This window comes from Pinus tabuliformis, chromosome 3_2 (genome assembly GCF_031772625.1).
Source record: "Pinus tabuliformis cultivar Carrire ecotype Pingquan chromosome 3_2, CPIR1, whole genome shotgun sequence".
Lineage (NCBI taxonomy): Eukaryota > Viridiplantae > Streptophyta > Pinopsida > Pinales > Pinaceae > Pinus > Pinus tabuliformis.
Genome location: NC_142302.1, coordinates 225944539 through 225967498, shown reverse-complemented (window position 1 = coordinate 225967498; position 22960 = coordinate 225944539). Strand labels below are relative to the sequence as shown.

At 38.9% G+C, this 22960-nt stretch overlaps 1 protein-coding gene across 2 annotated transcripts in view; it reads left to right on the top strand.

Annotated features, from left to right (window-relative positions):
* The window catches only part of LOC149180529 (S-adenosyl-L-methionine-dependent methyltransferases superfamily protein), a 184908-nt gene that overhangs the window by 43354 nt on the left and 118594 nt on the right, over positions 1–22960 (top strand). For both annotated transcript variants that reach the window (XM_089416163.1, XM_089416164.1), the window contains exon 3: positions 14653–14732. In XM_089416163.1, the coding sequence (XP_089272289.1) occupies positions 14653–14732 (80 nt within the window). The remainder of the gene's footprint in view (positions 1–14652; positions 14733–22960) is intronic.

Sequence of the window (22960 nt, the reverse complement as noted above, 5' to 3'; positions counted from 1 at the left end):
TTTTCAGCAACATTATTAATTATTTCATCTTAAAGTAACTTCTTGGCTTCAATCAGTGACTGTGTACCTGTTAATTGGTTTCTGAACTAGTCAAATTCTTTTTGCATTTTAGCCTTTATTTCTTGCTCCTTATTGATGATCGCATTTTTATCTACTAATTCATCCTTGAAATCCCTTATCTCATTATTCTTTATAGAAAGCATCTTTTTGAGATTTTCAATTTCTTGGTATTAAATGCTTAGACGTGACAAAGTCTCTGCTAACTTCTCTGATGGATCCCCCTCTGTAGTCGTTGCTTCAGTTGTGATTGCTGCACATATATGCTCACTCTTCTCTTTTACTTAACTTTTGATCCTGTTTTCATATCTGTTTATTTTGGTCGATAATCAGGGATAGCAATTGTTGTTTCTCTTTCTGTACTGTCTCTGGTGTTTGGACATGTTCTAGAGCTGATATTTTGAGTTTTCTCCTGAGCACTTGAATATCTGTAACTCTTGGTCTAATCAAGGCTTGTATTGAAGAGGAATCATTTGGATTTGCACCCAATTTTACAATCTGCTCCAAATTATCTATTCTCATCTGTTTTGTTTTCGTGGAAATTTTCTCTTGTTTCAGCTGGTTGGTCCTTTGGTTAACATATTTTCTAATTTTAAAGCATTAGTAGCTGTATTAGCTAAGCTTTTGCGTAACATTTCTCCTATTTGCCTGTGAAGATCCATTTGATAAACCAGATGAATATGTTTCAAATCAATAGTCAATTTGGTTGCTTTGTAGTCTTATGTAGTTTTAATAACCTGAGACGTAGGTTTGAAAACTGCCATTTTTAATTGTCCTTTCTTGGAGTCTAGGGCTGAGAGTAATCTTGTTTGTGATCCTGAGTCCTACTTCCATAGTTCACTATAGGCATCTTGCTTTAACTTCAAATTCTTATTCTTTATTTCCATGAATCGAGAGAAAATGTTATCCTTCTTAGCAGCTGTGGTAGGTGCAACACCAGAAGACGATGTTTCTTGTGCAAGAGAGGCTGATGATAAAAGCTCCAGATTGAAAATATTGAGACCTCTGTTTCTTCCAACCTCTGCCTTTTCTGTGCTCTATGCTTTGCATTCTTTGACTTTGAACGTGACGTTGATTGTCGTGTTTCAGAAAATACTCTTTTAAGTTCTTTCTACTTGCTAAGGAGTTTTGTTGTGTACTTGAATAACCTGGATCCTATTCCTAGACTTCTTTGTTGGCAAACTACTGTATTTTAGGTCTTGGCACATGTCTATAATCCACTGAACCTTGTTCTACTCTTTTGTTTGATATAATGCTATGAGCCTTGAGGATCATCATGCCGAATCTCTGCCCGTGAGAACTTCATTTCCTTCAACATTGCCTCAACATCTTAAATAGCTCATCTTGTATTAACAAAAAATGGTCCCACTTTTGCCTTCAATTCGAACATGGTAGGACAATTTTTTGATACAAAATGAATTTTATCAACATTGAGACTTTGTCTTATGAATTCTAGTGCAAAAATTCTCACTGGTAGGAAAACAGGAAGCCTATATGGAGGACGAAGTTTGGAAGTTATGGTGCGCGAAAGAATATCTGGATGACAAAAAACATGTGCTTGGAGGTCATGTGAATACGACAAGAAAAAACCAATTTTCCCTTTATGAAATGATTTAACCATTGCGGACACCTGTCACCTTTTGATTTGTGTTAACAATATGCCGATGATGCACTGACGTTTATTGGGCTTGCGGTCATGTCATAAGAGTGGTATTAGGGGGGGGGGCGCTAGTGGTTTCAGAAATGACTGGGGGAGGGGAGCCTGATATGCTTTATCACTCACCAAGTTGACAAAAATCGGACCCCTCCTGTCAAACTTCAGAGGGTCGGGAGGCCTCGAAGTAGCTTTCTCGCCATTGATTCCAGTCGGGTAGCTCGACGCTTTTTGGAAGATGCACACTGGAATTTTATTAAAATGAAGTTTTTTAACTTCATATAAACTATATAATAAAGTTTAAAAAGAAAAAATATATATATTTTTAAATATTTACAAATTTTTCAAATTTGTAAAACAATGTTACAATAGTATATTCAAGATTTAGAGTCTAGATGCTTCTTGGAGCCAAGGGTTAATAAAGATAGATTTTGGAAAATGTTTCATAATATTAAGAACTTTTGTAGTAAGAAATTCTTGTTATGTTGGTAGTGGTTATAAAGTGGAGGTTTGGAATCATCCATTGGGTCACCATACTCCTATAACAGTGCACCCATTCATCATCAATCGAAAGCCTCGTAGCCATTATAGGGATTGATGTTGAAAATGTGTCAGAGATTGGAATTTTCCAGATTGCACCAAGCAGACTGTAGGTCACTTATTATAAGCTGTAAAGCCTAAGAGTAATACATTCTTGTGATGCCTAATGACAAGAAGTCTGGAAAATGGACTCGAATTGTGCATAATACGAAGTGTCATGGGGTCACAGATGTTGCAATCAGAATAGCTTGAGGATAATGTCGGTGAAAAGTTGTAGAATCAACATTAGCTTCCCAAGAACTCCCCTAAAGCCACATATTTGAACTTTTAATGTGGTTCCTTTTATACAATAGGTTGCTTAATTTCTACGAAGTGTCAAACTATGGTTTCCTCAATTATTTGGGTCTGCACTATGCAAAGAAACCAAGGACAAGATAATGCACCTGTACATCTTGGCTCTTTCACTAGAGAAACTATTGATTTTTCATGACCGTCTAATCAGATAATTACTTTCCAATGATTTCTTCATTAGTCCATCTTATGTCATATTAATCATTAAGCAATTATACATTGAAAATATCAACAGTAAACAATAATAACAATAGGATCATGAAGAGAGCCAAACACAAGAGACAAATTTTTACCTTGGGAAAACCCTAACCAGGGAAAAACCCAGCAATCTTTTCTTAGGAGAAATTATTCAATTCATCAAAAGTACATTCCGAGATTCCAGTCAAATTAGGTCAAACAGACCGCAAACTTCAATAAGTCAAATCTGGTCAAACAGTCCAGCTTTTCAGCCTTCTGCAACCTGGTGAAAGTCTGGTCAAACAGACCAAATTTCATCCTCCTGTAATTAGGTCAGCATGCAGTCAAAACTGTTGTGACCGGAATGCAGTCAACACAGGTCAAAGAGACTCAGTCAACTGCCCGGAAAAGCTCGGTCAATGGCTCAGGAAATTTGGTCAAAGACACTTCAGAAGAACTTGATGATAGCTGGTCAAAGCTAGTTAAACTTAAGAAGACTTCTCCTCTCTGCACGTGCAAACAGAACGTCAGAAGTTGAGATGATCCGAATGATTGAAGACGATAGCTCAAATGAGAAGGGCTAATGCCCTTTTTATAGTGTTCCAAGGCGCCCCAAGAGGTGGGTCATAAAGCTGGGCTGACTTGACTTTTTGGAAGCAAATTAAATTTAAATTTATCTTTTAAAACCAACTTGAACAAATTTGAATTTCAACTTTTCATTTTGATTTTTTGGGCTAATGTAGCTGGGGAATACCTCCTGGAGATACTCAAAATTCAACAGAAACTTGGCTCAAGGGTGCTACAAATTTATGTTTAAAGTTAAAACCCCAACATATTCAGGCCAACTCTGAAGTTTCCAACATTTTGTAGGTGTGGGACTAAGCCGACCTATATAAATATTAAGGTAAAAGAGCATGTAAGCTGTTGTGGTGGTCCCTTTCGAAGTTTTTTCTGAGATCAATTTGCATCTCAGAAGGATGAATGGATAATTTCAAATTTGAAATGAAAATCCTTTGATTAGAGAGAACTTGTTGGAGAAGTTCAAGTTAGCTTAGTTAAATCCTTGTCAATCTCTTTTAATAGAAAAGAGAAAGATAAAGACAATGCAGAACTAGTTGGGCTTCTCTAATTTTTGCTCTAAGCCAGCAAAGTGCTGTTTAAAACCTTAGGAGTCTAGTCCCAAAGTTGACATAATACTCTCAGGTTTCTGGAGATAATGATTTTGATATGCTTAAAAAAAATGCCCAGGTTTTACAGGTGTTTTAAAAATCTTTGTGGTTTCTCAAGTGTCTTGTCTTTATCTTCTATGACAGTTAGGGCAATGCCAATGGCAATGAGGCTAAATTTAGAGCCTTATCACGAGCTATGAGGTTAACTAGAGATAAAAGTGTGCAAACAGGTCAGATATTTAGGATAATTTCGAGTTTATCATTCAGGATGTGAAGGGAAAGTTGTGGCTTTTCCGGTGTTGGCATTGAGACTTCAGTCATGGAGATTGAAGTTCATCAACAGCATATTACGTAAACAAAGAACATTTGGGTTGAATTAAATGCCAAGTTGTTGGTTTATCTCCAACCTAATCAATTGATTGTCCATGAAGAATACAAGCTAATGATTTCCTTGTTGGAAAATTTTGTTATTTTTTCTTTTTCCTTTTGACAGTTGGTGAGAAAAGAAAACTGTTATGGAGATCCAAGGACTAGTCCAGTTTCTTATCATAATCTGGGTTTGTGTTTATGTAAAATGTTATCTAGGGACCTGAGGTTGATGTGTATATCACATGCCAAATTTTGATTTTATATGTACTTGTGAGAGTTATAACATAGTTAGTTTTTTTGTTTAAAAAAAAATTCCCTTGTTGAGCTTTGTAATGTTGGGTCTTTCATACAAAAGCAAAAATCAAGGTTTGGCAACTTGAGTTATTTCCTGTTTATGTATAGGTTGTTAGCTTTTTTAGATTATTGTATTAGTTCTTCCTCAAAACTAATATTGAGATCCACCTATAAAGGATTGGGCTATGATGCACAGGGTTCAAAATTCAAATTCTCTTGATCCACCACAATCTATTGCAAGAAGACTGTTCTCCAACACATTATCCAGGTTTATTTTGTTGGAAACACTGAGAGTGGGGGTGAATCGGTGTTTCACCTTTTCTTCCAATTTAGTATCAAAAGCATTAACCAATAACATCACATCAAAGGAAAACAATATATATATATATATATATATATATATATATATATATAGAAATATATTTGAGGGAAGCTACAACTTCCAGTGTACCAGCTACAACTGGAAGGGCTACAACCCCAGGTTTACTAGCGCCCATTGGAAGGAGGTGACAACCTCCTGAAGGAAGCTACATCTTCCTTGCCTAGCACCACTTTGCCACCCTTTATAATAAAATACAAAAGAAAAACTCTTGGGCTCCTGTAGCAGGGATGATGACCCAATTGCAACAACATTCAAAATTTCAAAGACTGCTATATGCTAAGTCATTTGCCCCTTTGTCATGTCCAGCTTGTCTGCTACTATAGATATCTTCAAAAGTATGCAATCCAACAATAAAAAGAACTCTAATTGATACCCCCATTTAACTGTTTAAGCAGTCCTTATCAAATAGTTAGGACAACCCTAACCTGAGCTTCAAATCTTCTCAACCAGGTCAACAAGTTACCTCAAGATGTGCCTTAGAAAGTTAGAACAGCCTTAAGTCTGCCTCGAAATTAATCCCATAGATGCACTGAAATGTGCTTCAAGAAAAAATGTTGATCTGCCTCAAGAGATGCCTCAGATAAGCCTCTAAGGAAGATTCGGATCTGCCTTATGAATGCCTCAGAAGGGACGGTGAAACTTGCTTCAGATTTTGCCCTAAAACAGAGCCAAAATTAGCCTCAGGAGAAGTCTTGAAGAAGACCGAAATCTGGCTCAGAAGGAGGCTGAGATTAGGTATCAAGAGGGACCGCGAATTCCCCAGTGAAAGGCCTCAGATCAAGACAGAATTGAACTCAGAAGTCAACGAAAAAGGCCTCAGGGACTACTGTGGAATAGACCTTCGAATGGGCCTTAGGAGGGCCGAAGCAATGCCTCAGAAGTGCTTCTATTCAGGCATCAGGAAGGCTGAAGAACTCCTCAGAAAAATGTGCATCAGACAGTCTTCACTCAACTTCAAAACAATCCCGTCCAAAACATTAAACAGAGAAATACTGCTTTAGATTTTTGGCTTCGTTTACTAGATTTTCAATTCTGTTGAAGCCTCAAACTTCTCCTTAATCTTCTCTGTTCAAATCCATGAATTGATGGCCTAGGTGAATTTATATTGATTGGAAGAGAGTACAATTTTAGAGCTGACCTGTACCAACCAAGGTTACTTGGGAGGGGGAATGGGAGCGGCGAGCGACATTTTCAAAAGCTCCCGGTTTGGGAGCGAATCAAGAGCGAATTTTTATATAATATATATTTTGATGCATATATGCCAACAAAAGCTTGTAGAATGATGAACTAGATATAAAAGGCATAAAAACATGGATTACCATATAACATCAATTATCTAGAAGTTATAATCTTCATCAACCACGTCCACATGTTACAAGTTCTCATTTATATAACATGTAAGGGTTCACATAGCCAAAATAGCATCAAGTGGAATCCATCTCTGAATCGAAAATACATCAAGAAATAGGCTCTAGATGGCCTCTAGCATCCAAAAAAATCATGCTACAATAGATAACTACATATCATCCAAATCATTGTCTATCCTGGGATATTTGTCATTAATATCACCCTCTAAGCAATTAACATAAGATAGAAAAAACCTAGCATGTCAAGTCAAGATTTTGTTTGAGTGATGGGTAGATTTTTAGTAGGGTCATGATAGACGAGTTCGACAACCAATGTCAGTAACATCAAGGTACATAGAGGGCTTGTCGCTATTGATTAAATATGAGTTCCATACCCTAGTACATGACAAAATCCAATAGAAACATTGCAGGTCCCCCCAATCTTGAAATCCTGAAACACTGATAAGTCTGCTGGATTTTTAGTGAGATCTAAAATTCTATTTTCTTCTTATGAAATCCAATGAGGTTGGAACCACTCTCAAACATCTTGAGTCATTTCATGGTAATGTTAAAAATTTAAGTAAAACGATGAAAATGAAAGATAAAGTAGAATGTCACTTTTATCAATATCAATATTAGGGCCACAGGCTTGAATATTAGGCTTCCCTACATAAAAGCTCTTGTTTCTTTGAAAAACGTTTGTGTATGGAACATCTTTGAGACAAAATTTGCAAATAAACCAGGAAGCAATTTTTTTTTGCGGGAGCTCACTCTCGATCCGCTCCCGAGTGGGGTGCACTCCGGGAGCAGATTCTGGGGGAGGGGGGGGCTCCCCTGAAACCCTGGTACCAACATAAGAATTTTTATTTTAAAAATGACACGTCTTTATGGTGCCGACCTGGACTTATTTAAGGGTAGACTTGGGTATTTATTATTCATTTTGACTTTGAGTAGGCCAATAATGAGGGGAATTAAGACAAGGGCAAAGTATACACAATTTAGATCTTCAAGGGGCAACAATTAACTATTTAGACCATGATGCCTTGAAACATGAATTGGAGGCACACCCAATATTTGGGGCAACAATTTTCAGACTTGATTATCTTTCCAACCAAGAGGGCCCACGAGACATACCACATATCAAATGAAATGACATGACAATGGCAAACAGTCTAGGAGACTCTTGCATCCAAATTCACTAAACTTTGCACACATATCATCAATCAAGTGCATCACATCAATGGTCCATTCGCTCTTTGACATCAATGACTATTTCTTCCAAAAATATTGCCCTTTGTCATTAATGTCAACACTCATACTCCCCTTGTCTCATGCTCCATCTGTCTCCATGCTGCACTTCCTTTTCTCTCCCCCTTTAACATCAATGGCAAAGAGTGACTTGTTTCTTTTGGTCTGTTCTACCCAAACACATGGCACTCAACACTACTTTTGTCTTCTTGTTCTTTCCTTCTTTGTTGTTCTTGATGCTCTTTTGCTTGGATGAAGTTTTCTTTTGCTCAACTTGGTCTAGAATGTATATGTTGTTTGGTATTCTTGTGGCTATTACAACCAATCTTCCTGAGTCCTCTTCTTTGATTTCGCATTTCCGGGAATCAAGCAAGAGATTATGCCCTTGATCGCACATTTTGGCGACACGAAGGTTAACTTAGCAACATGGCAACATTCATCATGAAGGTGCAATGCTAGCTTGGGGACGTTTTGTTGTCTTCGAGGTACATCAACTCTCTAGGTAACATCTTGGCTCAAAGGTGCGATGTTTTAGGTTCTAGAGGGAGAGGAGAGGGTCATCAACTATGCTAGATACATCCCAAGCTCAACATTTTCAAAAAGTGGTTAACGTCCCGACTCTAGTGTCCAATGTGGTCGTCAAATGGGGTTGGATGTTTTCACTAAAGTGTTTGAGAAGCATAATACAATCCTTGAAGGGATGACAATTGTATCTGAGAGCAAGCATTTGAAACATACTCATAGAATCAAGTGATATGAATATCGCAGGTGCAAAAACCATAAGAGTATCAGACTAGGCGATATATAATGCAAAAGTCATCATAGTACTTCAGATAAGCATCTTGTTGAAATGTTTTCCTTGCTTATGATTTGTAAACATGTTACCATGCTTCGATATGGGAGGGTTATCAATTTTGAAATTCATTTGCAAGATTGAATTTCTAGTCATGATAATTACTTGTGAAGATGTTTAGTGTTTTTATTAGCCTTTCTTTACTAGTCATCAAGCAATTATCAAGTTAACCATTCAAAGAAATAAAGATCGTAGTGCATATGAGACAAGAAACACTAGAGATTAGGCCATTGACCAGGGAAAAACCCACAAGGGGAAAACCCAGTCAATCCTTTCTTTATAGGTTCTTCGTCAAGAAGAGAAATCCAAGTCATAGACAAACTGATCACTAGATAACCAATCTCCAAATCCCAATTCAACCCTCCAAGATCTCCAAGATATGATGCCATAAAAGGATGTCTGCTTCAGTCTTTCAGGAGGGCTGAATTTCATCTTCTACTTCAGATGATGTTATACATAATACTTTAGCAAGGTTACACAATTATTTTGCATCATTCCACAAATATGTCATGCCTTGGAGATACTTCACACTATTTATATGCCTTAGAGATACTTCACACTGTTTTATGCCTCATAGATATCTTCACATTGTTTCATGCCTCAAAGATATACTTCGTACTGTTTCATGCCCTAGATTTCTCTATCTTCCACACATGTATGTAGCTTCAGATTTTGCATATCTTCCACATATGTAGCCTCAGACTTCGTACACTTTTTCCAAATATGCTTTCTTGGAAGGTGTCCTTTGGAGGGGGTCAAATGATCTATATATATCCTTCATTAAGAGCAAATGGATGTCTTCATAGGTAGGACGACATGTCTTCTTGGAGGGCCGACTTAGGCATTTTGGAGAAACGTAAATATACCATAAAATTTTAATTTTTCTTCTCTTTTGAATGTCCAAATAGGACATGACAAGAATAGTTTTTGTTGACTCAAATAAATTTTTCTTTTTGACTCACAAAAATCATAATAATACTATGAAGACCGAATCTAGTTACAATTTCAACAATCAAAAAGTCCTATTAGGTGTTTCCAACCCAAAGGGGAGGAACAGTTCCAAGGCTGATCCATTAATCAATAGGTGCAAGTGGTTAGTGACGTGGTAGGGGTTCACTTCATGGAGGATGCCACTACCTTTGTATCAGTTGTGAAATTCCATCATCCATGAGCGTTATATTGTGAAGGGGGAGCAATAGTGGGATTTAGGTTACCCTTTCCTTGACCTATTTTTACCACTCCTCTTGTGTGCCTTTTTTGTCACGGATTTTCTTTTTCTTTGCAAATCTAGCTTGGGGTCACCGAATTTAGTTGATTCATTATTAACCCCTAAAAGATGAAGAGTTTCATTACTCATTGGGGCTAGGATAATCAAAGTTCATTTTTTTTAGATAGCTCATGTGTTAGCCAGGAATTGGGTGAGGGCTAATGAGGGGGGTAGAGCTCAAGATAGGCTCTTGTCCACACACTTTCGTTTATCACTGCGAATGTTTTACATATTAACATTATGGAATATGCCTTTTTTTCTTTCTATTGTATCGACCTCTTAAGGCAAAGCTTTTGGGCTCCAACTCAAGGTTGAAGAAAACGGGGAACCAATACTAGTGACAGATAGTAGTCAACCCAAAGATGGAACATGAAGTTAAGGGAGAGATGGGAGGTGTTAAGTATGGATTACCATGGACTTATGTTGCAGGAAACGTTGCCTCCAAGTCAGTTTCCGGCCGGAAATGAAATGGAAACGAGGAAACTCGTACTGTACGTCCTAGAAACTCGTTTCCGACCGTACTGGTATGTTTCACGATGGGGAAACGCGGTTAGTACGGCCAGAAACGAGTTTCCAGGCCATATGACGGAGTTTCCACTTCACAATTGCAGTTTTCTTTTTATTTTTTTTATTTTTTTCACTTCTAATTTTTGATTGGGCGAATAAAATATCTTTTGGATGCTTCTAGGTGCCTCTCTCTAGTTATAAAAAGAGTCTCGCCTCATTCTCTCATCACACAATTGAGCAAGTCATTTCTCTTTGAGACGAACGATTTTAGCAAAGGAGGAAAGAGGAAGAGAGCAGTGGTTTGAGCTAGGGCATTTTCAACAGTGAGCAAAGGAGATTTCAGCAGCAAGGGAAAGAGATTTCTGCAACAAATTTGGAGTGCAAATTTTCCGGCTACAACATTCCTAGCTTTTGGCTCAGCTACAACCATATTTCTCTTGTTTTTTCTAGCATTTTGGGGTAGCTTCAACTACATAAAATTAATTTGGGTAAGAAGCATTCATTTTCTTTGTTTTTTCCCACTAGTTCATTTTTTTGAGGGTTTGTGCTTCCAAATATATGAAAAACGTTTTTCTTTACAAATTTGTTTTTATTTTTATTTTTATTTTTTTGTAGCAATGGCTTCCAACCAAGGTGCAGCTGCAAGTTCAAGCCCTAGGTCCAACCCAAGGGCTGAATATTATCCTCTTTGGAGGCATGTTCAGAAGCTTAAAAGATGTGGAGGTGGTGGCTCATGGGAATGGCGATATAATCTTTGCAGTAATTCATACAAGGGCTCCTACCCAAGAGTGAAGGCACATGTTTTGCATGGAGGAGGACAAGGAATTGCATGTTGCACAAAAACATCAGACCCATTGGCAAGGAGGGCATATCAAAGAGAGCAAGATGAGGCAGATGGAATTAAAAGAAGGCATGATGAGCTTAGTCAAGCTACTCCTCAAGCTCCACCTAACATTGAGCCAAGGATTGTAGTTGAAGCAAGGAAGAGGAGAGCCAATGCCACTCAACAACATGAACAACCAACATCCAAAAATACCAGAGGGGCATCCCCTTCAGTTCAGGATAGCAGAATTGCTAAATTGGGGAATGTGCAAGCGAAAGAAGAAACTGATTCTAGAGTGGCTAGGTGCATCTATGCATGTGGTATCCCATTCAATGTTGTTCGCTCTCCTCATTGGCAAGATATGATAAGGACAATTAACAAAGCTCCTCCTCAAGGGTACAAGGGGCCCAACTATGAGAAAGTCAGAACTCAGCTTCTCAAAAATGAGAAGGAGCTTGTGGAGGATACCTTATCACCAATTCGTTCTTCCTGGAGTAGCTTTGGGGTTACTATAGTCTTAGATGGATGGACAGATACAAGGCGCAAACCATTGATAAATATCATCGCCACTTTCCCCAAAGGAGCAATGTTTATAAAGGCGGAAGACTACTCAGGAGAGGTAAAATATGCACAATTCATTGCTAATGTTATTATAAAATCTATTGAACAAATAGGGCCTAACAGGGTGGTGCAAGTTATCACGTATAATGCACCAGTTTGCAAAGTTGCAGGTTTAATTATTGAGGGGAGGTATGACCACATCTTTTGGACATCTTGCATTGTCCATAATCTGAATCTGATCTTAGAGGAGATCGACAACAAAGTTCCATGGATAAAGGAAATCACAGGGGAAGTAAGGGAGATTGTTAAATTCATCACCAACCACCACCAATCTCAAGCAATATTTCGAGAGTACTCCAAAATGGAGTTGTTAATAGTTGCTGAGACAAGATATGCCTCAAACTTCTTGATGTTGCGCCACCTTGTTGAGGTTAAGCATACATTACTTTCTCTGGTGGTGAGTCAACTTTGGGTTGAGTGGAGACAAGCAGATTCAGAGCGGGGATATATGGTGCGTAGATTGTGCCTTGATGAGGATTGGTGGAGCAAGATAGATTTCTTGCTAAAGTTCACAACCCCTGCATTTGAGCTTCTTCGGAATGCTGACTCTAACTAACCTTTCTTAGGAGAGGTATATGATGGCATAGATTCCATGGTTGAGAAAACTATGGAAATCATTTCACAAGAGTCTCCACAACTTTTGTTTGTTGATGATAATTTTGCTAATTTAGTCAAGAAAATCACTGTTGATAGGTGGAACAATTTCAACACTCCATTGCACACTTTAGCACATGACTTGAACCCCAAATTTTATGATGAGAAGCTTATTACTCAAACCAATGGGAAGAGGAAGGCACCCCATAAGGATAGAGAGGTGGCTAATGGGGTGAAAAAAGCCCTTATGAGAATATTTCCATCTCATCTACATAGGGAGGTAAAGGAAGAATTTGCCAGTTTTGCTGCAGGATTAGATGATTATGCAGATATATCAGCTTTGGAGGAGAGAAGCACCATGAATCCAGTTAGGTGGTGGATTTGTCATGGAGCAAATGGTGTACATTTGCAAAACCTTGCCATTCGTGTTCTTTCACAAGTGGCAAGCTCTTCATCAGCAGAAAGGAATTGGAGCACCTATGGTTTTATTCATTCTGTGAAGTGCAATAGGTTGGGCTCACAGAAGGCAGAGGATCTTGTTTATGTGCACTCCAACATTCGCCTTGCATCTCATGGGGATCCTTAATACAATATTGGTTCTTCTAAAGAATGGGATGTGGATCCAAAAAGTCCTGATTTGGATCTCTCTCTTGCTGCCCGGAATATTGAGGTCTAGCCTGGAAGTGGAATTGGCCCGTCATCTTCTTTAGCGTTAGCATCCACTTGGATCTCTCTCTTGTTGCCCTGAATATTGAGGTCCAGCCTAGAAGTGGAATTGGCCCATCATCTTCTTTAGCACCACCATCCTATGTTGAGCATGCTTCTGTTTCTATCTTTGATGAGGATTATGATGATGAGGATTAGTCTTTTGTCTTTATAGTTCTTGTAGCCTCATAGTCTTTATTGTACTTGTATCCTCATTATATATAATAAACGCTGATTTTGAGATTTGGATATATAATAAAGGCTGATTTTGGATATTCCGATATTTTGATATTGCTATTTTTATTATGTGATCATTCATGAGTAAATGTGATGTAAATTTAATCATAATGTTTAAACATTAAATGTAATAATTATAATGTATCATGTATGCTTTATGATTGCACATAACATTTCTTAAATGTCCTAAATTCTAATATATATATATCGTGTTTCCCCGTTTCCAAAATTTGGGTGGGGGGTCACGTTTCGTACCCTTGCCCATTTTAGAAACTCGTACCTGTTTCCCCGTTTTGTGCAACTTAGCCATGGACACACAACGTCAATTAGTGCCTCCTATTTGTGCCCCTCTTGGACAATGGAAAGAAAGGCATCAAGGAAGGTCACATTGGACTAGGGAAAGGGATAACCACCAAGGTGAAGGATGGGAACAAGCATACAAACAAAAGCATTCGTGTGATCTGTGCTAGAATGCCCTTAAATATTAAATGAAAACAATTGAATACAAAAATGGTTAATATGCCTTACAATAGCTGACCCACATTCATTAGATGAGTAAGCTAGATGAAATAAAGTGTTGATTGGAGCATGGATGATAGCCTTTGAGGCAAGATATCTGTGGATCATTATAGTGCTGCTGGCTGGCAAGCTAAAGCAAATAGGAAAAAGATTTCTGCGAGGGGTTTCCTACTTGGGTGGGTAACAAGGCCTTGCCAATGTGAAGTTGTAGTACCTGCTTCTCTAATGGTCATGTGGATTGTGGATCCTATCATTGGTTTCCATTTGAAGGGTTGCCTTATTACTTGATAAAATCTCTATCATTTCATTAAACCTTCATTATTGTGGAGACAATGTTAGCGACTTATGCACAATTGGATCCTCTTTGTGCATGAGAACATGAGCTCTAGCAACCAAGAACAGGTTTTTTTCCTCAGATATTATTCTTTATTGTTAGTGATTTTTTGTCCCATAGTGCGATAGAAAACCTTTGGGAACCATAAATACATAATCAACGTTTTTTAGCCTATATTAAACATACTAAACAATGATGTTCATTCTAGGACAGTGGAAAGTTTGGAAAGAACAAGGGCTAGTTTTGTAAACCATGTGCACTCATGCTCATTGTTGATTGAAATAGGTCAAAGATTATGGGAAGAAGTGTTTTCTTTTTGTTTCTTTTAGTCAGTGAAGATATTTTTTTGTAAAATTTTATTTTCTAATTATATTGTACTTTGTATTTCCATGAATTTATATCCTTCAATATATAATGGATGTTTACTTTTGCTTATAAATAGAAACAAAACATTTTAAAGAATAACATGTAGGAAAGGGAAATTCATAGGAGCAACATGGTTAACATATAATTTTTTTTTATTTGAGATATTTTTCTAAGAATATATAATATATTTCGGGACTTCTCATTGTCTTTGTTAATATCTTTTGCATTTTGTTATGCAGGCAAAGGCAACAAAATCATGTGGATCGAAGAGATTTTGAGATTTGCAAAGAACATGAAATTGACAACACAGGGGTTGTATGTAAGTTTTGACATTTAATGCTATGTTATGTAGTTTACATGTTTTACGCTTAAAGCATTTAGGTTATTTACTATTTCTATAAACAATCTTTTATTGCATGAAGTGTTATGTTATTGATTATTCAAATTTAGAATGCTCATTATTAAGTGGCATTTCCGAAATCCGACAATATTGGTGTTATTTAAAATGGCTAGTCCAAGATTCATTGGCTTATTATGAGTAAATGCTAACCCATTGATTTTGTTATGAACCAAATGGCTCATAATCCAAACATTCATTGCAAATGAGCACAAAGAGCTATAAATATAATTCAAAATGGAGAATATTAATTTTTTCTTTTTAAATAAATATGATTAATATGAAGTTTATGCTTACATCTAAACAATGGAATATGTTTATATAGTGCTGAAGAGATGGGGTCATGATGAATGGTTGTTGCCTTTTGGGGTTTTATTATAGGGGTGTAGTTAGGTTTTTTTATTTTAAATATTTGATTATATGATTAGCTGTATTACATGCCCTCCCGCTTAAGAGGTGTATTTACCGAGATTTTATGAATTGAGATTTCTTTTGTAAATTCAGAAATTTCACCGCTTTAGATGTTCCACAGAACTAATCCCTGGAAATTTTTAGCTTTAGGGCTGCACATATAAATTATACTAGCAAAGAATGGACAATATTTCACTTCACATCAACCAAATACACTAGGCAATCCAAGATAGAAGATACCAAATATATGACAAGTTTTAGCCCTTTAGGGCAATCTTTTCAAGCATAAACCAAATCTAAAATCACTGAAATTAATGAAGATTTACAATAATAAATCTGTCCTATTATCTTCAATAGGAATGTTGAATTCCTTGACAATTATAGACTTATGCCGAATTAGTGGAACAAATAAGTGTTGGAAATTACCAAGCAAAGAAGAGAATGATAGCTGAAAATCATGTTTGCAATAAAAAAATTTTGGAAGCTCAAAAATTCACATACATAGATAAGAGATGAAGTTTAAGTACATACTCTCAACTTATCACAAGCTGGTACAACCCTCCATGCTTCAGGGGGAAAGCCTTTGTTGCTAAGAGTTCTGTTATCTTGGGTTTGTGATAGACCTGGTTTCAGTGGTGATTTTTTTGTTGAACGAGAATGGTAAGTAGTTCTAAAAATGAGATCGATAACTTTAATGAGAAAATCTTTGAGCCATGGAAGCTCAAGATGGAAGGCATTTTGGTAGACAAGGAGGGTAGTGTGTCACTGTGGATACTAGTACTGCACCTATGGGTATGTCGACAGAAGAATGGACAAAGTTGGATGGAAGGCAAAGTGCACAATCCGGTTGTGTCTTTTAGATTCAACGTTACTTAATGTTTTGATAGAAGCTACAACCAAGCCATTATGGGATAAGTTAGGGGCTTTGTATTAGTCTAAGTACTTGGTGAACAAATTTTTCCTTTGAAAGAAGCTGTATCTCCTTAGGATGAATAATGTAGACTTGGTGACAGGGCATCTTCAAAATTGTTGATATTAAAATTTCAGATAAAGATAAGTGGATTAGTTTACCCTTGTTAGATTCATGGGATAGTTTAGTTGTAGCTATTGGTAGTAGTGTAACCACTTTAAAATTTGATGATGTGGTCTCGACTCTCATCCTTGTTGTTGGAAGAAATGAGGCAATAAACCATGGTTAGAGCACAAGTGCCTTATTTGTTAGAGTATGTTCCTTGGATATAAATGATCTAGGTGGATATTGGTGGCCACCCGCCAATTCGACTTGGACCCCCACCATTGTTCCTTTCAGTTTTTCAGTTTTTTTAATTGTAGCACAATTTACTATTTTTAGCAGTTTTTTGGGTCTTGAACTTCCGGAGCCATTATGAGACCCTAAACGACGTTTTTGGGGAAAACTAGGAGCGACATGGGTCTATGACCGATATTGCTCTTCCCAAAGTTGTAGTCCTCAAATAGATATTTCTAATGAGGTATTATGCGCGTCAAACAAAGATCATAAGCCTAAGTTACGACCCCGGGAAGTTGATGTACCAATTTACCCAAAACGGGGCCCATAGTTTGGTGCTTCATCTCCTAGGGTTAGGTTTTTGGATGTTTAGGGTTTTCCATTGTTTCTCAACAATAAATAGGCCTTTGAGCCTCATTGTAAGACAGTTTAGAGGCATGTCGTTGCCACATCTCTTCTCAGAGATTACCATCGCCCTAGCTAGTTTATTTCCATTTCTATTTGTACGCATATTTCAGTATTTTACAGTAATGAAATGAAGTATTATTTCTGCTGCATCTTTGTATGTATGGTTATACCTGTAATTTGTTGCGTTTCTTGCTTAAATCCGGATCAGTGGTATCAGAGCGGTCTTCTCTTTCTCTGTCTTTCTTTGCATGTCCCCAACAAGGTCGGGATATAAGGATTTAGGGCTTGAACTGGTCGAACCTTTGCAAGACCAACCTCGCAAATCCCGACGGCCTCCCATGGCAGATGAAAGTAAAGACGATGGGGCAGGAGATCTTATCAAAATCTTGCTCGAAGAGGCCCTCGAGCGACAAAGGAACGCGATGATGGACAACTTTGCCTAGATCCTTCAATGACTATCCAAGGGTGACACATCTACTTCTAGCAACTACTCTGGAATTGCCACACCCTTTAAGGTACAAGTTAACTTTGACATTCCCATATTTGAGGGTCAGATAGATGCAGACGCTGTAGATAAATGGTTAAATCTGCTAGAAAGGTATTTTTCTGTTCATGATTTTTCCGACCGGGAAAAGATTACTTTTGCTCTTCTCAAAGCCACCCTACACGTCAAGGACTGGTGGGAAACCTACTGCGAGCAGAAGGATGAAAGTACAACATCACTATTTTCAGCCGCACACACTTGGAATTCATTTCGGGCTGCCATCAAGGAGCAGTACTACCCCGTTGGAAGCTATGAGGATCAATACATAAAGTGGACCATGCTGTGGCAGGGAAGAGACCAAGACGTGCCAGAGTTTACCAATATTTTCCATACCCTTCGCACAAAGTTGGGTATCAAGGATTCAGAGCAGCATTTGGTACTCAAATACCGCAGCTGCCTGCACAGGTACATCTAGGATGAAATAGAATTCCTGAACATCTCCTCGCTCGGCACGACATACCAATATGCCGTCAAGATCGAGCAAAAGTTTAAACAGAAGAAGCGAGACTTTGGATCTGCGAATCCGAAGCAAGGGAGAGGTGCCCCCAAACCGCAGAACAAAGGACAAAGCCAAGGCGGAGTGGCCCAAGACAACCTGCCGAAGCTACAAGTAAAGAACAACGCCGCGAAGCTGAAAAAGGACACGGAAAAGTGGTGTGAGTTCCATAAGAGCTCCACTTACAACACAAGTGAGTGTCGGGCCAAGCAGTCACGTGGCCGAGCTAAAGGTTTTAGAATCAGATGCATGTTTCGACTCTGAGTCAGAACCCGACAAGGGGAATGACAAAGGGAAGCATATTATCGATGCAGAGCCCAACGCCATCGTTGCCACCACGAAGATCCAGAAGGAGGAACTCAAAGATCCAGAGGAGGAGGAGTGCCTCTTCCTCTTCCAAATGTGGGTAAAGGGCTCCCCGCTACAGTTCATTGTCGACAGTGGGAGCCAAAAGAACCTCATTTCGGTAGAGGTCGTGAAGCGACTGGGCTTACCGACCACAACACATCCACAACCGTACACCATCTGGTGGCTTCACCATGGACGAGATCTTCGCGTGAGCCAGTAGTGTCGCCTTCCATACAACATCAAGGCCTTCACGGATGAGGTATTGTGTGATGTTGTTCCCCATGATGTTTGTGATGTATTATTAGGCCAACCATACTTGTGGAAGCGACATGCTGTGTATGAATCAAGGCCTCTTGCTATTATTGTTACTTTGGGAAATAAGTTGTACAGGATACCGGAGGTAGCACCGCCTACCGCCATCTCTTTGGTTACTGCAAAACAATGCAGTAAGCTCATTTCCAAAACCGGGAAATTTGTTTTCCTGATGATACGCCCGCAATGAAAGAAGAAGACAATGGCCACGACCTCCAGACAGGGCCCCTCTGCACAACAACTACATATGGACAAGATCGTGGAGGAGTATGAGGACATCTTCACCTCCCCCACAGGGGTTCTTTTTTACTGTCAGGTCAAGCACTCCATTAATCTGACCCGAGGTGCGCCGCTGCCCAATGGACCAATCTATCGGCGCTTCGTTCTAGAGAATGATGAAATCAAGACGCAGATTCAGGAGCTGCTGCAGAAAGGTCACATTCGTACGAGTTCGTCTCGTTGTGGGAGCCTGATCGTGTTGGTACAAAAGAAGGATGGGACTTGGAGACTCTGTATTGACTATCCGGCGTTGAACAAGATCACTGTTCGTAATAGGTACCCGATCCCACGGATTGATGACCTCCTGCACCATCTAAAGGGGGCAAAATATTTCAGCAAGATCGATTTGTATTAAGGATATCACCAGGTACCAATCGAACCCTTTGATGTGTGGAAGACTGCCTTCAATGCCAAGGAGGGCCTTTTCGAATGTTTGGTTATGCCTTTCGGGTTGACAAATGCTCCTGCAACCTTCATGAGGCTAATGGATGACATCTTGCGGCCATTCACCAACTCATTTGTAGTGGTATACTTGGATGACATCTTGATCTTCAACCAGAGTTGGGAAGAGCACCTCCACCACATTCGACAGGTCCTTCAAACACTACGACAACACAAGTTATGTGCCAATTTGGAGAAATGCACTTTTGGCATGACCCAGGTTCAATATCTGGGATACATTATTGATGAACGGGGGCTGCATGTGGATCCAGCCAAGATCCAAGTCATTTGGGATTGGCCATGTCCAAACACTCTAACAGAGCTCTGCAGCTTTCTGGGTCTTGCCAACTTCTACTGCATGTTCGTGTTGGGATTTTCTCATATCTCTTGGCCCTTGAGTCAAGTCACCAAGGGAGAAGCGAAAGCAAAATTCTTTTGGTCTGAATCTCAACAGAAGGCATTCACAGAGTTGAAACATCACCTTTGCTCGGCATCAGTGCTCGCATTATTAGACTTGCAACAACCATTTGAGGTCGAGATAGATGCCCCTGACTATGCTATTAGGGCAGTCCTTACTCAACACGGGCATCCAGTGGCATATCACAGTGAGACACTTTCAGACTTAGTCTGGAAGTATCCCACTTATGACAAAGAGATGTATTCCATTGTATAGGCCTACCGACAATGGAAGCATTACATTTTGGGGAAGGAAACGGTCATCCACACAGACCACCGACCCTTGCAGTTCATACAGACCCAAGGGAAATTACAGAATGATCGCCATTAGAAGTGGACCACATACCTGCAATAGTTCCATTTGGATATCAAGTATAAGAAGGGCAACACCAATAATGTTGTAGATTGCCTCAGTCGACCACCGATTATGGCGTCAACCACCGTGCTCAACTCTTTTGGGCACGAGACTTCTGATTGGCCACTTCTTTACAAAAGCGATTCAGAATTCAGCCACACATACTAGACACTCTGGAGGGTCAGCATGTTCCAGATTTTCACCTCCAAGATGCCCTGTTATGCCACCTGGGTCACCTTTGTGTTCCTTCAAGCGAGCGTGCCAAGATGATTTGGGAAGCACACTACAATCGGGCTGCTAGGCATTTTAGGGTCGAGAAAATGGTGGCAGTACTGCAGAAGTATTTCTATTAGCCGAATCTTTGACAAGATGTTGGGAAGTACATCAGATCATGCACTAAACGACGTTTTTTGGGAAAATTGGAAGCAACATGGGTCCATGGACTGATGTTGCTCTTCCCAAAGTTGTAGTCCTCGGATAGATCTTTCTAACGAGGTATTGTGCGCGTCAAATGGAGATCATATGCCAAAGTTATGACCTCGGGAAGTTGATGTACCAATTTACCCAAAACGAGGCCCATAGTTTGGCGCTTCATCTCCTAGGGTTAGGTTTTGGATGTTTAGGGTTTTCCATTGTTTCTCAACAATAAATAGGCCTTCGAGCCTCATTGTAAGACAGTTCAGAGGGCATGTCGCTGCAGCATCTCTTCTCAGAGATAAGCTACCATCGCCCTAGCTAGTTTATTTCCATTTTTGTTTGTAAGCCATATTTCAGTATTTTATAGTAATGAAATGAAGCATTATTTCTACTGCATCTCCGTATGTATGGTTATACCTGTAATTTGTTGCGTTCCTGCTTAAATCCGGATCAATAAATAATATATACGTCCTTGAGTGGGAGATCCAAATCTCCAAGAAAATTCTTAAGAAAATGCTAGAAATGTGGTAAAGCTTGGCATTACAAGAAGTATTGTAGATCTAAAAGTGTTGATAAAGGGAATGGATTTGTTGATGTTCCTTTCGTAGAAGTGAAGGCCTCCTTAGAGGAAGGAGGAAATTTGTACTTGGCTTCTTCTAGCACACATGCAGATCATGATGTATGGTTGATCGACTTAGGTGCTTCTTTTCATATGATTCACAATTGCCTCAAAATGTAGCAGGGCTTATGAGAGGACTCACAAGGTAAAGGCTAGGCCTTGTTGCAACAATGAAGTAGATTGTCACTGTCACCTTAACAATCTTCCTCCTGCTCTTTAGTGAAATTGCACCAAAAGGGAAGCTCCCCAGTCATCAACTAAAAGGGTATTCTATGTTAAAAAGTTCAAGGTGATAAAGATATAGGATAGGTGAAGACACTTTTTAATGGACAAAGGCTCACTTCTCCTTCTTAAGGAATAGCGTATCATACACCAAGCCTAGAGAGGGCACATATGGCGTAGGGTTTATTGATATGTAACTACAAAGGAGTTCCTAGGCACATATGCGTCAAAGAAAGGGTTCAATAAAGATATGATCAACAATGGAATAAAGCAAACCCTAGTTGAAGCCCTATCTAGGTTTAGCGTTTCTAGGGAAGCCAAATGCTTAGAGGAGGATCATGTTAACCTCCTAAGGCTAGATTTTGAGGCAAAAGGGTCACTAAGGCAAAATTTAAGTCTTATTACCTAAAACAACCATCCATAAAAGCTCTTAATCAATTCGGCCCTATCTAAATGCCCTAGCAGCTTGCCTTAAAAGGATTAGAAAATAGAAAAGGAAGAAAAACAAATTAAGTTTCTAAAGTTTTTGATCAACAAAAAGGTCGCTGGTGCTAAATCCTACTTGGGTGATGGAGTTTTTAGGGCGACATCAAGACATAATGGACAAATGCTTAGAGTAAGGGGGAAAAACTCTTGTTTCCACTTATACAAACCGTCTCTATCTTTTTTGTGCGGGTAGAAATTAAATAGGGGAAGCTCACTAGGAGGTCCCCTATGGATTTCAAGGAAGAGAAATTTAACATGCAATAATTATCAAGAAAGAGAAAGGCCAACCTTGGGGCATGCTGGTTCCCCTAGGTATTGTTGGAAAATGTAACTAGGTTCAGTGTTCATTAATGTATTTGAGTCATCATGTAATGTACTTGTCAAAAGAATAAAGAAAATTATTATTATTATTATTATTGATTTATTAAAGCATGGGTTTCATGCTTGGGTCATCATGTTTTAGGTCAAAGTCCCCATTGAGGACTTCTAGGATTTATTTTGAGTTAATAGAGGCATTGTACTTTTAAAGAGACCCTTCTTGGGCCTTTGAATCATGTAAAAAGGTTTTGTATTGAGTAAAAAATGAAATATGTTGCCATCACACCAAGCTAGCCTTAAGATGATCAAGTTTGCAGTTCGAATTCATTTGGAGGACATCGTCTCAAGCAAGTTCGATATCTCTTTGGAAGCTGGGAAAAGTGCGAAGTAAAGGAAGAAGGCTAAAAAAGTGCGAGTTTGGTCAAGGTGAAAGAAGAAAGGAAAATCAAAATTTTGGTGCAACTCTCTCTCTCTTTCGTGCCCTATATTGGAAGATTGAAGTTCTCTTGTTGATGACATTGCTAGTTGCTGTTGCTAGAACAAGTATAGGTTGAAGTTGTTGTTGTTGGGTGTTGCTACCTCAAGAAGTTGTATTGGGCCAAGATCGAAGTTCCTAAGTCAAGATCGAAGTCTCTCAGCCAAGATCGAAGTCTCCCAAGCAAGGTTGAAGTTACTGGGTCCAAGAAAGTGTTGCATAGTGCTGCTACTGTTGCCAGGTCAAATAGGATCATCTGCAAAGGAAGAGGAAGGTTGACTTGGTGTGGAGGAAAGTTTGTGTCAAGGTCTAGAGTC